This window comes from Cetorhinus maximus, chromosome 8 (assembly GCF_964194155.1).
Source record: "Cetorhinus maximus chromosome 8, sCetMax3.hap1.1, whole genome shotgun sequence".
Taxonomy (NCBI): Eukaryota; Metazoa; Chordata; class Chondrichthyes; order Lamniformes; family Cetorhinidae; genus Cetorhinus; species Cetorhinus maximus.
The window spans coordinates 129,903,937-129,919,307 of record NC_135886.1 but is presented as its reverse complement, the minus strand read 5'-3'; the positions used below and the strand labels follow the sequence as shown (position 1 = coordinate 129,919,307).

The 15,371-nt window shown below is 41.0% G+C and overlaps 1 protein-coding gene across 7 annotated transcripts in view; it reads right to left on the bottom strand.

Moving 5' to 3' along the window:
• LOC144683967 (transcription factor Dp-1-like) overlaps positions 1-15,371 on the bottom strand; it is an 89,198-nt gene that overhangs the window by 26,218 nt on the left and 47,609 nt on the right. For 5 of the 7 annotated variants that reach the window (XM_078547599.1, XM_078547604.1, XM_078547603.1 and 2 more), the window contains 3 exons: positions 1,437-1,583; positions 760-828; positions 130-281 (listed from right to left, as the gene is read on the bottom strand). In XM_078547599.1, coding sequence (XP_078403725.1) covers positions 130-281; positions 760-828; positions 1,437-1,583 — 368 coding nt within the window. The remainder of the gene's footprint in view (positions 1-129; positions 282-759; positions 829-1,436; positions 1,584-15,371) is intronic. The other 2 variants (XM_078547601.1, XM_078547605.1) reach the window with 1 other exon arrangement.

Here is a 15,371-nt window from a genome sequence, read left to right as displayed (position 1 = left end):
GTTAAGTTCCTGACCTCCACTCTCAACATCAAGCTAAGTTTGGCTTTCATAACATTTTCATACAACGTATTTGATGAAAAAGCCAAGTTTGCTCATCATACAAAACATAGTCAGGTTTGCCATACTTACTTATCAGGAGAGATGCTGCAGTCTATGATTGTTTTTTTGCTGGTGTTGACTAAAATGAAGGGCAGTTGAATGGCAGTATTGGGAGGAGGAACCCTGCCAGATTGTTGTTCTACAAGGCGATTTCGTTGAACCAGATTTTTAAAGGCAATTTGCTGTAAAACACAAATTGTTCGTAATTTAAACTCACTTATGTACTTAATAAATGACTGTAATTTTACTTACATTTACTTGCCCCTTCTTTCTCTCTCAAAAGCATCCAGCCAATCCAGCCATATAAGCATTTCAGCAAAGGATAAATATAGACCAGGACATCAAGAGAATTCCTATTTCTTCTTCAAATAGTACCACAGGATCTTTTGCATCTACCCAAACCTCTGACTCAGATGCAGGAGTGCTAACACTGAGCCAAAGCAGACATCTTTCAAGAGGAGCTCTGACATAATGTGGAATCTTCTGTACAACTCATAGCATTAATACTATTCAAAAATATTACAGTATATGCAAGCTAGGCAAAACATTTGAAAAAGGCACTCCTTGGGATGAGAATAAATTTACCCATCATGTGGATTTGCACAGCAGCAATGAAAACTGCACAATGTGCAAACTACACATTTTTGAGCTTTATTTTACCTGCAGCAGCAACTCCTTAAGTTGTGACTGCTTCTGTTTAATCGTTTCCATTTTCTTCCGTTTCTCCATCTATTCACATAAAAATTAAATAGAAGTCCATCACTTGCTGTAAACTACACCAACTTACATTTATACAGAACTTTTAACATCGTAAAACTTTCCAAGGAGCATCACTGAAGTATTACCCAACAACATTTGACACTGAGCTACATAAGGAGATATTAGGGCAGGTGGTCAAGGAGGTAGGTTTTAAGGAGCATTTTAAGAGGAGAGGCTGAAGTGGTAGGTGTTGCATGGAAATATCAGTCTTTCCTCAAGCCAAATTGGGATCTAATGGGTACCAGGGCACCAAAAGTAGTGACCTGGGACCAGTTGGCTTTCAGTCAGACAAAATGCACACAGCAGTGCTGGCAGCTGGGAGACTGGGCAAGGGAAAACAGGAAGAAGGGAAAAGTGGATATCTGGTAGCAACAAAAGAAAAGCAACAACAGTCTGAAAATGTAACTGAACAGTGCAGAAGAATCCACAGATGCTAACTGCACATAACAGAATTGCAGAACTTGTTCTAACTGAAGAGCCCAATGCATTAATCTTCGCACACCAAAATTTCTAACAGTCTGCATATATTGGAAATATACCATGCTTCATGGAGACACAAAAGGTCACTGTACTCTTACCTCCAGATTCTGGCACTCTTGAGCTGAGTTTGTGGGAAGTCCTATCCATTTGATTTCCTTCTTCTCTTTGGAAATGATATTCATTGCCATAAGCACATTCAAGGCATCATATACACGACGTCTTATATTCTTTTGATCATATCCCTGCTGTGCATTAGAGGTTGCATAATATCACTAAATACAATCTTAATTTGCTCCAAGTAAAAATATTCATACAGATTATTAATTCAGTGAAAGTAATATTGCACATGCAATTCTGTCAATCTACCATGGTTACACATGCACTTGCCAGGAAAGGCAACTGTCGCAGAGCCAAGCAAAGGCTAAGCACTTTCCACAAATGGAAGGAAAGTGAACAAGTCTTAGTTGAACAGTCTGCAAATTGGTTATCTGGCCACCCTTAGCTGCAGAACAGGGAGCAGCAGGGAGGGGCCAATTACAAAACAAGTACAGTTTTCAGCAGTCCAAAATCTGACTATTTAAGATAGGAACAGACCCATTGTGTCTTTGGAGCACTGGATTGCTTTTTTTGAACAATATCCCCATATCAAAAATCAAATGTGACAAGAGAAAAAAATTCTCAAAAACCCAGAGGATCGGTAGCTTAGTGGTAGAGTCACTGGACTAGTGATCCAGGGCCTGGACTAATACTCTGGAGACACGAGTTCAAATACCACCAGCTGGTGGAATTTAAATTTGATTAAATAAATCTGGAATAAAAGCTAGTATTAGTAACGGTGGCTGTCAAACTACAAGGTTGACGTAAAAACCCACCTGGTTCACGATTGTCCTTTAAGGAGGAAAGCTGCCAGTCTGGCTTACACGCCACTCCACAAGAAATAGCAAGAGTAGGCCATTTGACCCATCAAACTTGCTCCGCCAGTCAATAAGATCAGGACTGATCTGATTGCTGCCTTAACTCCACTTTCCTGCCTGCCCCCCCATAATGTATGGCTCCCTTGTAGATCAAAAAGTTATCTGCCAAGGCCTTGAATATATTCAATGCCCCATTGCTCTCTGTGGAAGACCAATGACTCTCAGATGAAATTCCACCTTACCTTCTCCTTAAATGGGATACACCTTATTGATAAACTGTATTCCCTGGGTCTAGATTCCCCCACTAGTGGAAACTTCCTCTCAGTGTCTATCCTGTTAAGCCTCCTCAGGAATCTTATATTATGGCCTTAGGTTTCAATAAGATAACTTCTCATAGGCTCAACCTAGCCTTCATCCTAGGAATCAGCCTTGTGAACCTTTTCTGAACTGCTTCCAAAGCAAGTATATCCCTCCTTAAGATGACCAAAACTGTGCACAGTACTTCAGGTGCAGTTTCACCAATTCCCATACAGTTGTAGCAAGGCTTCCCTATTTTTATACTCAGTCCCTCTTGCAATAAAGGCCAACAATCCATTTCCCTTCCGAATTTTATGCTGTATCTGCATGCTATCTTTGAGATTCATGCATCCAGATCCCTCTGTACCACAGCATTCAGCAGCCCCCTCCTTTTAAATAATATTCTGCTTTTCTATTCCACCCACAGCAATGCGGCTGACTCTTAACTGACCTCTGAAATGGCCTAGCAAGGAATTCAATTGTATCAATTGCTAGTACCTACACCATTTGGACTGCAGCAATTCAAGGTGGCAGCTCACCATCACCACCTTCTCAAGGGCAATTAGGGATGGGCAACAAATGCTGGCTTTGCCAGTCAGGCTCACATCCCACAAAAGAATAAAAAAATAAATTTTTCCAAGGCCCAGAAGTGATTCCATAAATGTTACCAAGTATTTCAATTATCATTTTGTTGCAACACACAGGTCACTTTTCTCCAGCACCTAAGATGAATTTCCCCTCCCTTGCCCAGGAAGACTGAAGCCTAAAGTGATATCAACACTATCATGTGCTGAACTCAAATATGGAAATTTCCTGGTCTGTTTGGCTTAGCATGACATATTAACAGATCAATATACAGTCATCTTCCCATTCACCTCACCCAATTTGAGAAACGTCCACCCTTCGCATCCTCTCTCAAAAAGTAATTAGGTAATGCAGTGCAAAAATTGTCAGGGCACATTTGAGAACCTGCTCTGGATGACTATAGGCATTGATACTCAAGATAAATTGTCTGTTTTCGTAGGTCAAAAGACTACATCTCGACAAAAGGCAACATAAGTGACTAATCACCACACCGATGCAACAGTATTAATACTCTTGTCACAGAATAACAAAGTCATAAATGAATGTTTAAAAATTAAGACAAACTTTATTTAACAATTCTAAAAGGCTGAATAGGTGCTATTATCCACTTCAGTTGGAAAAAAGAATGGTAGAGTATTATTTAAATGGTGATAGATTGGAAAATGTTGATGTACAAAGGGACCTGGGTGTCCTTGTACACCAATCACAAAGCAAGCACGCAGGTGCAGCAAGCAGTTAAGAAGGCAAATGGTATGTTGGCCTTCATTGCGAGAAGATTTGAGTACAGGTGCAAAGGTGTCTTACTGCAGCTGTACAGGGCCTTGGTGAGACCACACCTGGAGTAGTGTACACAGTTTTGGTTTCCTTACCCAAGAAAGGACATACTTGCCATAGGGGGAGTGCAGTGAAGGTTCACCAGACTGATTCCTGGGAAGGCAGGATTGTCGTATAAGGAGAGATTGGGCCGACTAGGTCTGTATGCACTGGAGTTTAGGAGAATGCGAGGAGGTCTCATTGAAATGTATAAAATTCTGACAGGGATAGACAGACTGGATGCAGCAATGATGTTTCCTCTGGCTGGGGGGGTTCTAGAGCAAGAGGTCACAGTCTGAGGATATGGGATAGGGCATTTAGGACTGAGATGAGGAGAAACTTCTTCATTCAAAGGGTGGTGAACCTTTAGAATTCTCTACCACAGAAGGCTGTGGAGGCCAAGTCATTGAATATATTTGAGAAGGAAATACATTTCTAGACTCTAAAGGCGTCAAGGGGTATGAGGAGAAGGCGAGAGTATGGCGTTGAGATAGAAGATCAGCTACGATCATACTGAATGGCAGAGTTTCTTAATTTCGCACTTGACCCCCAAGGGGATAAAGGTAATTTTCCATTTGCTTAATAACCTGGTTAGATGGTTTGTTAAGCAGAAAGAGGGATAATGGGTATGTATTCAAATTAGAAACAAGTTACCTGCAGCGTCCCACAAGGATTTGTTTTGAAGCATCAACTGTTCACTATATTTAATAATTACTTTGATACCAGTAGGCAAATAAACACTTTGGTTGCGGTTCATTTCCAGCTGGGTTCCTTTTGCTGGAAAATGAGCACCTTATTTAAGGCTGAGATGAGGGGAAATTACTTCCCTCAAAGCGTTGTGAATCTTTGAAATTCTCTACCCCAAAAGATTGCTGTTGCTCCATCATGGAATACATTTATGACTGGGATAGACAGATTTTTGGAATCTAAGGGCATCAGGGGATATGGGGAACAGGCAGGAAAGTGGGGCTGAATCCCAAGATCAGCCACAATCGTATTGAATAGTCTACTCCTACTCTTATTTCTTGTGTTCACCACAATAGAGAGCCATATATTTTTATCAGATTGGTGACATTGCAAGTAGTGTTAGTGGGAGCACAAAATTACAAAGAGACATTTAATATACTGAATAGGCAAAATTGTAGCAGATGAATTTCAAAGCAGGAAAGTCACCCATTTTGGACACAAAAAAGACAGCTCAAAATGTTTTTTTTTAAAATGGTGAAAATTTAGGAACAGTGGAGGTCCAAAGAGACTTAGTGGTTCATATATACACATCTCTAAAATGCTGTGGTCAACTACAAAAAAAATTAAAAGTTGTTGGAGCGAGGAGAGCCAGGAGTTCGGTTTAAAACAGCGAGGAGACCCGGGAGATCGGTTTAAACAGTGAGGAGAGCTGAGGTATCTCTCCATGTCTCATTTGATTGGTCAAGTGGTTTAAATCAGGAGACATTATTACAGCCTCATTGAAGAGTACAATTAAGAAATTCACTTTTAAAATATTTAACATCCAAATTAATTAATTAAACAGAATAGAGATGGTTGGGCAGGTGATGTGCTGCAGCTGTAGTATGTGGGAGCTGGTGCAATCCAGTTACCACATCTGCAGCAAATATTGGCTGCTCGAGGAACTTCGGCTCAGAGTTGATGAGCTGGAGTCCAAGCTGCAGACACTGCAACACATCAGGGAGGGCGGAGGGGGCAGTTACCTGGACGCTGTGTTTTAGGAGACAGTCGCACCCCTTAGATTAATTACATCAAATTTGGACCGTGGTCAGGGACAGGAGGGTGTGATTGCGAGTGAGGCAATCCAGAATTTAGCTTTGGAGGAGCCCCAGCCAGTGCCGTTGTCCAATAGGTACTAAATTCTTGCTCCCGGTGTGGACGAGGGCACAGGCTGCAGGGAGGATGAGCAAACTGACCACAGCATCATGGTACAGTGCGCCATTCAAGTGGGGGGAAGAAAAGAGAAATATAGTAGTAATAGGGGATAGCATAGTTAGGGGAATAGATACTGTTCTCTGCAGCAAAGACAGAGAATCCCAAAGGCTGTGTTGCCTACCTGGTGTCAAGTTTAAGGGCATCTCTTCTGGGCTGGAGAGGAACTTGGAGTGGGAGGGGAAGGATCCAATTGTCGTGGTCCGCGTAGGTCCCAATGACATAGGTAGGGCTAGGAAAGCGGTTCTGTTGGGGGATTACGAGCAGCTCGGGGCTAAATTATAAAGTGAACCACGAAGACAATAATCTCTAGATTACTATCTGAGCCACATAGGACGAGGGCATAGGGTAAATAAGATTAGAGAAGTAAATGTGTGGCTCAAAGATCGGTGTGGAAGAAATGGGTTCCGATTCATGGGGCACTAGCACCAGTACTGGGGAAGGAGAGAGCTGTTCCATTGGGACAGGCTTCAGTTGAACCATGCTGGGATCAGTGTCCTGGCAAATCGTATAACTAGGGCTGTAGGTAGGTATTTAAACTAATTAGCGGGGGGATTCAAGTGAAGGGAATTTTTAAAAAATCAAAAAGGAACGAGAGCGCAGATGCACAGGATAGTGAAGAGGCAAACGATAATCAAAGTGTGACAGGTAGGGGCAGAAAACATAAGCAGAAGAGTGCAGAAATTAGAACCAAAATGAGTAACAATGGTAGAAAGTCAAAGCTTAAGGCGCTTTATCTGAATGCATGCAGTATTTGTAACAAGATAGGTGAGTTGACGGCACAAATAGAAATAAATGAATATGTAATAGCTATCAAGTCAGAGATATGGTTGCAAGGTGACCACGACTGGGAACTCAATGTTCAAGGGTATTTGATGTTCTGGAAAAATAGGCAAAAAGGAAAAGGAGTTGGGGTAGCTTTGATAATAAAGGAAGGTATCAATGCGGCAGTGAGTAGTGATATAGGTACAAATAGATCGTGATATGGAATCAGTCTGGGTGGAAATAAGGAATAGCAAGGGGAAGAAGTCACGGGTGGGAGTTGTCTTTAGGCACCCCCCCCCCCCCGCGAAGAGTTGCCTCGCGGTAGGATAAAGTCTGAATGGGGAAATAATAGAGATGTGTAAGAAGGGTGCTACAATTGTCATGGGTGATTTTAATCTGCATATTGACGAGACAAATCAGATTGGCTGGGGTAACATGGAAGACGAATTTGTAGGGTGCATCAGGGATGGTTTCTTAGAGCATTACATTGCAGAACCTACCCAGGAACAGGCTACTTTAGATCTAGTAACGTGTAATGAGGTGGGATTAATAAGAGATACCATAGTTAAGGATCCTCTAGGGGGTAGCGATCACAACATGGTAGAATTTCAAATTCAGTTTCAGGGTGAGCAACTCGGGTCTCAAACCAGTGTCCTCAACTTAATTAAGGGCAATTATGAGGTACAAAGAAAGAGTTGTCTAAAGCGGACTAGGAAAATAGACTAAGGGGAAGGTCAGTGGATGAGCAGAGGCAGACATTTAAGCAGATATTTCATAATGCTCAACAAAAATTTATCCTGGTCAAAAAGAAGGACTTGATGAGAAGGATGAACCACCTGTGCTTAACAAAGGTGGTCAAGAAGAGTATCCAATCAAAAACTATAGCATACAAAGTGATGAAAGCTAGTGGTAGGCCAGAGGATTGAAATTTTTTTTTAAGAACCAGCAGATGACTAAAAATTAATAAAGAGGGAGAAAATGGATTATGAAAGTAAATTGGCAAGAGATATAAAAACAACCAGCAAGAGCTTCTATGTGACTAAAATGAGTGTGGGGCCCTTGGAGGATGTGACTGGAGAACTGATAAACAGGGAACAAGGAAATGGCAGATCATTTAAACCCATATTTTGCATTGGTTTTCACAGTGGAGGACACTATAAACATTCCAAAGATATCAGATAAGCAAGGAGCTAATGGGAGGAGAGATCTTGTAACAGTCTCTATCGCGAGGGACAAAGTATTTGACAAATTAATGGGACTAAAGGCAGACAAATCGCTAAGCTTGCAAGATGGCCTGCATCCAAGAGTTTTAAAGGAAGTGGCTGCAGAGATAATGGAGGCATTGGTCGAAATATTCCAGAACTCACTGGATTCCAGGAGGGTCCCAGTGGATTGGAAAACCACTAATGTGACGCTCCTGTTCAAGAGGGAGGGAGACAAAAAGCAGGAAACTATAGGCCAGTCAGCCTAACGTCTGCCATTGGGAAAATGCTACAGTCCATTATTAAGGAAGAAATAGCAGGACATTTAGAAAAGCTTAATGCAATCAAACAGTCAACATGGTTTTGTGAAAGGGGAATCATGTTAGACAAATTTGCTACAGTTCTTTGAGGATATAACCAGCAGAGTTGATAAAGGGGAACTGGTAGATGCAGTGTATTTGGATTTCTAGAAGGCATTTGATAAGGTGTCACATAAAAGATAGGAGCTCACGGTATTGAGGGTAATGTATTAGCATGGATTGAGGATTGGTCAACACACAGAAGACAGAAGCCATAATATAATGTTTGTCGGGTGGGCATGTGCCCGACCCAACCGATCGTAAAATGACTCGCGATGACGACGGGAGAGTGTCCCATCATCGCGTACTCGTGCAATATTTCCGTCGGCAGGCGCACACAGGAGTCGGCAGCGGACCCGGCAATTTAAAGGCCTATTAAGGCCATTAAAGTTATAATTGAATAAGTAAGGTTGGACGTGCAGTGATAAATTCAAATGAATGATAAAGTGAAATATTTTGAGGGCTAGAACATAAAAGGGAGAATGTTTGCTACTACACTACAAAGCCCCGGTTAAAAAACGACTTGAGTTTATATAGTGTTTTTCAAGATCACCAGACGTCTCAAAGCACTTCACATTCAATTAAGTACTTTCAAAGCGTAGTCACTGTTGTAATGTAGGAAACTCTGCAGTTAATTTGTACAGCAACCCCCTACAAATAATAATATGATAATGACCAATAATCTGTTTTTGAGAAGTTGTTTGAAGGATAAATATTGGCTAGGACACCTGGGTTAACTCCCCTGCTCTTCTTCAAAAGAGTGCCATAGGATCTTTTACATGTACCCAAGCAGGAAAATGGAACCTCAGTTTAATGTCTCACCCAAAAGACTGCATCTCAGACAGGCAGTACTCCCTCAGTGTTACACTGCAGTGACCGTCGTGATTTTTTGTGCTCAATCTTAACTGGGACTTGAACCCAGAGGCAAGGGTGCTACAAACTGAGTCACAGCTGATACTTAATTACCCCACATCTGTAGTACTGTGTGCTGGGTAGCACATCATAAGAATAGATTTATTGGCCTGGGAATGTGTGAAGTGCAGAGTCACTGAAATTGTACCATAGCTCTATGAGTTAAATTATGGGGAGAAGCTTCAAAGTGGACTTGTATTCCCTGTAACATAGGAGGTGATTTGATTGTATTTTTTTTTAGGATTTTGATTAGAATTGATAGGGCTGATAGAGAAAAATTTCCACTGGTAAGGGAGCCCAGAACTAAGGTTCATAACCTTAAAATCAGAGCCAGGCTATTAGGAGAGAAGTTAGGTAAAAACATGTGGTAGAAATTTGGCACACTCGCCCACAAAAGTAGCAAATACTAGCTCAATTTAGAATCTAAAATCTAAGATTGATTTTTTGCTTGGTTAGGAATAAAGAGGCAATGCAACTGATGGAATTAGTATACAGAAAAGCTACAATTTCACTGAACAGCAGAACAGGTTTGAGAGTTTGAATGGCCCACTGCCTTTCCTATACTCAAGCAATTTGGATCAAGGTTATAAATACAAATAAATACAAAGAAACTGAAGAAAAATAAAATTACTCTCACCTGCCTTTATTTGTTTTAAAGGGTACTACAACATTGTTATAATAAAATCCATCACTAAATGAAGTTCAAGGGTACAAACAGTTCTATTACACATTGATCTGAAATACAAGCAGATGAAAACTCAATGATAAAGAAAAGTTTGGGTGTATTAAGAATGCCCATTTCTACCACCAAAGAACTTTTATTACATAGGTCATACAAGTCGCCTTGTGGAAGGAACTAGATGTAGCAATATGAAGCCAAAAAGAAAATTAACTGTAGAACGCCCATACACCATCGGCCAGGGTGCCGATCAAGAGGAGAAAGATTCCATCATGTAATATACCTTTGTAATTCATTCTTAATTGGACACAATTAATTTGTGTTCCCTTGCAGTGGGTTCTCTTCCAGCTACGATATTGTGGACTGCATATTGCTGCCAACAATCTCACCCTGTTCAGTAGGAAGAAAAATTAAAAGCTGGTTGCAAAGGAACAAAACAGTTCTCTCATTTTCTTCCTGTTCCCGACCCACAGGAGAAGAACCTTGCTTCCCAATCATCTGTTTAACAGGTCAGCAAGCCAGCTGCTGAAATTCACCTGGCGAAGACAATGCAGCAACAAATAGGAAGTTTCTGGTTTAGAGCTAAGTACTAACTATTTATGCTACACTGTTTGCTTACCTTTTTTTAAAAGGAATGGTCACAGTTACATTAGCAACCACAAAATGGCTACCTGCAACTGATGGAGATAATCTGCCAGCATGTTTAAAATCAGCGGGGAAGGTGCCGGGAGTGCGGCCATTTCAGCTGCTGAAGAAACCAAGTGAAAAAACAACTGTGGCATCACAGGAAACTAGTAAGTTGATTGGCCGGTACGTGCTTGGTGTAAGGGACAGTATATTAATAGGTGGCTTAGGACACCAGAGTTAAGATAGATCTAAAATAAAATGAACCAAAAATTAATATAATAAAAATAAAATAATTAAAATAAATGCCTAAAACGCATACCTGTGTAGTTAAGAAACGTATAACTTTTAGTAGTAAGTGGTATTAGCATTTAATAAGCACAGTAAATAGTATAATTCCTTTGCGCATTACAAAGTTTATTAAGGAAGTAATTCAATTAACAAAATAACAAATAATAATGGCAAGACATTGCAGCAGTAGAACGTGGGAACTTTTGGATGTCAAGGCGATCCAGGACAAACACGCCTGCAGAAAGTGTAAGAGGAATTCCTGACCAGGACTACCGATCCAGAAGCCGCAACTGCAGATAATGCACAACATAAGGGAGGGGGAGAAGTACCTGGACACTTTGTTCCAGGAGATGGTCATACCTTTTAGAATAGGATAGTCTGTTTTGGTCAGCGGTGAGGGACCAAAGGACGCGACCTGAGTGAGGCAGGTAAAAGGGACCGAGCGGGCAGGAGTGGAGGAGACTCAGACTTTGCAATTGTCAAACAGGTTTGAGGTGCATGCAACCTGTGTGGATGAAAGCAAGGCCTGCAGAGTGGATGAGCAGACTGGCCATGGCACCATGGTACAGTGGAGAGTGTAAGAAAGATCTAGTGCTAGTAGGGGACAGTACAGTTCTCTGCAGCAAAGAACAAGGGCCCAAAAGGCTGTGTTGCCTGCTCAGTGCCAGTGTTCAGGATATCTGCTCAGGGTTGGAGAGGAATTTACAGTGAATGGGAGGGGGAGGATCCAGTAGTTGTGGTCCATGAAGGTACCACAACATAAGCAGAGCAAGGAAAGATAGTCAGTTTGAGGAGCTACGCATCAAATTAGGAAGCAGAACCTCAAAAGTAATAATCTCTGGATTATTACCTGAGTCATGTGCAAATTGGCATAGGGCGAATAAGATTAGAGACACAAATGCGTGGCTCAAAGACTAGTGTGGGAGAAGTAGGTTCCGGTTGTGGGGCACTGGCACCAGCACTGGGAAAGGTGGGAGTTGTACTGTTTGCAAGGTCTACGCCTGAACTAGGGAAGTAGACATGGTTTTAAATAAAATAGTGGGGCAAGGGATCAAATGTGGGAAGATGTGGTATTTCACAGAGTAGAGGCAAGGTAAGAGGGGAAGGTATTAATATGGGAAATGATAAACAGAACATGATGGGAAGTGACAGAGTACAAATCTAAGAGTAAATCAACAGATAAGGCTAGAGGTTACAAAAGTAATAAAAAGGACAAAACTTAACGCACATAGCATTCAAAACAAAACAGATGAACTGATCGTGCTTATTTATCTCTATTTGCACTATTTAATAGCCATTACTGTGACATGGCCGCAGGATGACATAGAATGGGACCTGAATATTGAAGGGTATGTGAAGGATAGGAAGTTAGCAAAATGTGGAGTGGTAGCTCTGTTAATTAAAGATGACATTGGCACAATAGAGCAGGAAGACCTAAGTTCAGGAAGCCAGGGTATAGAAGTGGTTTGGGTAGAGATAAGGAATGGTAGAGGCAAGAAGTCACTTGTGGGAGTGGCACAGGCCTCTTAATGGTAATCACATTGCAGAACAGGGTAATCAAAGAAGAAATAGTGGGAGTTTGCTGGAAAGGTCGGGTGATTATCATGAGGGATTTTAACCTACATGCAGACTAGAAAAATCAGATGGACAGAGTCGTGTAGATGACGATTTCATAGAATGTTTTTGGGATAATTGCTTGGATCAGCTTTTCTGCAGTCAACCAGGAGCAGGCTATACAAGACCTGGTATTGCGCAATGAGATAGGATTAATTAGTGACCTCATAGTGAAGGCAACCTGAGGTAGCAGTGATCATATAATTGAATTTTCCATTCAGTTTGACGGAGAGAAGAGTGGATCTAAGGCTACATTTTTAAACTTAAATAAGGGCAATTATGAGGGCATGAAAACAAAGCTAGAACTGGCAATTTAGGTTAAGGGATAGGTCAATAGAGATGTAGTGGCAGACATTTAAAGGGACATTTCGGAACACACAGAATAAGTACATTCCGACGAGAAAGAAAAATTCCAAGGGCAAGATCAACCATCAGTGGTTAACTGAAAAGTAGAGACAGTATCAAACTTAAAAAGAAAATGCATACAATTGCACAAAGGTGGGTGGCAGATCAGAAGATTGGACAGAATTTAAAGAACAGCAAGGAATGACCAGAAGATTGATAAGGAGAGAAAAATGAGAGTACAAGAGCAAGCCAGCTAGAAATATAAAGACAGCTAATAAGAGTTTCTATAGATATCTTAAAAAGTTAACAAAGTGAATGCTGGTCTTATAGAGTGAGAGTCTGGGGAATTACTGATGGAAAATAAAGAGATGGCAGATGAATTGAACCGTATTTTGCACTGGTCTTCATTATAGAGGATGCAAGTAACATCCCAGAAATAGCTGTAAATCAAGAATTAGAAGGGAGGGAGGAACTGAAGAAAATTACAATCACCAGAGAAGTGGTACTTAGTAAATTGTAGGAACTGCATGTTGACAAGTCCCCGGGTCTTGATGAACTTCATCCTAGGATCTTAAAAGAAGAAGCTAGTGAGATAGTTGATGCGTTGGTTTTAATTTTCCAAAATTCCCCAGATTCGGGGAAGGTTCCATTAGATTGGAAAATAGCGAATGTAACTCCTTAATTCAAAAAGGGAGGGAGACAGAAAGCAGGAAATTACAGGCCAGTTAGCTTAACATCTGTCACAGGGAAAATGTTCAAAACAATTATTAAAGATGTTATGGCAGGGCACTTAGATAAATTCAAGTAATCAGGCAGAGTCAACATGGGTTTGCAAAAGGGGCATCATGTTTAACCAATTCATTGGAATTCTTTGAAGAAGGTGCTACAGATAAAAGGGAACCGGTGGATGTACTGTACTTAGATTTTCAGAAGACATTTGATAAGGTGCCACATTAAAATGTGATTGAGGAAAATTAAAGCTCATTGTGTAGGGGGTAACATATTGGTATGGATAGAAGATTGGCTAGCTAACAAGAAACAGAGTAAGCATAAATGGGTCATTTTTTGGTTGGCAGGTGGTGACAAGTGGTGTGCCACAGGGGTCAGTGCTAGGGCCTCAATTCTTCACAATTTATATAAATGATGTGGATGGAGGGACCAATGGTATGGTTGCTAAATTTGTTTATGACACAAAGATAGGAAAGTAATTGTGAAGAGGACATAAGGACAAAAGGATATAGATAGATTAGGTGATTGAGCAAAGACCTGGCAAATTGAGTATAATGTGGGAAAATGAGGGGCTGTGCATTTTAGTGGGACAAATAAAGAAGCATATTATCTAAATGGTGAGAGATTGCAGAGCTCTGAGATGCAGAGGGATCTGGGTTTCCTAGTGCATGAATCTCAAAAGATTAGAAAGCAGGTACAGCAAGTAATTAACAAAGCTATCAGAATGTTATCATTTATTACGAGGGAATTGAATACAAGAGTAGGGAGTTTGCTTCAGTTATACAGGGCATTGGTGATGCCACATCCGGAGTACTGTATACAGTATTGGTCTCCTTATTTAAGGCAAGGTGTAAATGTATTGGAAGCAGTTCAGAGAAGGTTTTCTAGATTAATATCTGGAATGGGTGCGTTGTCCTATCAGGAAAGGCTGAACAGATTAGGCTTGTATCCAACTGGAGTTTAGAAGAGTTAAGAGGCAACTTGATTGAAACATATAAGATCCTGGAGGGGACATGACAGGGTGAATGAGGAAAGGATGTTTACTCTTGTGGGAGAATCTAGAACTAGGGGTCACTGTTTTAAAATAAGTGGTCACCCACAAGAGGGTCGAGAGACTTTGGAATTCTCTTCCTCAAAAGGTGGTTGAGGCAGAGTCTTTGAATAACTTTAAGGCAGCGTTAGATTCTCGAGAAGCAAGGGTTATCAGGGGTAGGCAGGAAGGTGGAGTTGCGGTTAAAAGTAGACCAGCCATGATCTTATTGAATGGCTCAAAGGGCAGAGTGGCCTACTCCTGCTCCTAACTCGTATGTTCGTATATAAGGGCCAAAAGCACTCTCATTCATTCCACGGCCTAACATTTGTTAATCATAAACAAGGTCGTTATTGATACCAGAATACTTCATCACCATCACCCTTCCTCCCTACACTCATTCAATTCATTTTGAACACAGTATCTCCATCTCACATTGGCATTTCACCATGGCCTTCCTACCTTTTTTCCAGCTGGTGATCTTTCAAGGTTATCAATCACAAGGCATATTATAATATTCTTGCCATAGCACTATCCACAGGCCACTCTTTGCTACTTCCATGTTGATCACTGTGTTCACAACAATACCAAATATCTATCTTGCATAACATATTCACACACATATCCAGCCCATGTTTCTGCACACAGCTGTAGTAGCTCTCACCAGGATTTAATTCTGCAATGGACACTAGCCTCAAACTCTCATCAAACCAACTTTTCCAGTGGTTTTGATGTTCTGGACCTTCCAGGTACAGCAATGTGTCTTCATTTTCTGTTTCCACTTCAATTTGTGCACAAATTCACCAGTTTTCACACATTCAGTGCCTACTTCCTTCATTGTTTTGCAACGTCACTTATATATGACCTTCTGGGAAGAAGTTGAACTGATTAGTCTTTTCAGCAGAGTCCATTAGTTCAAGACAACAGCAAACAATT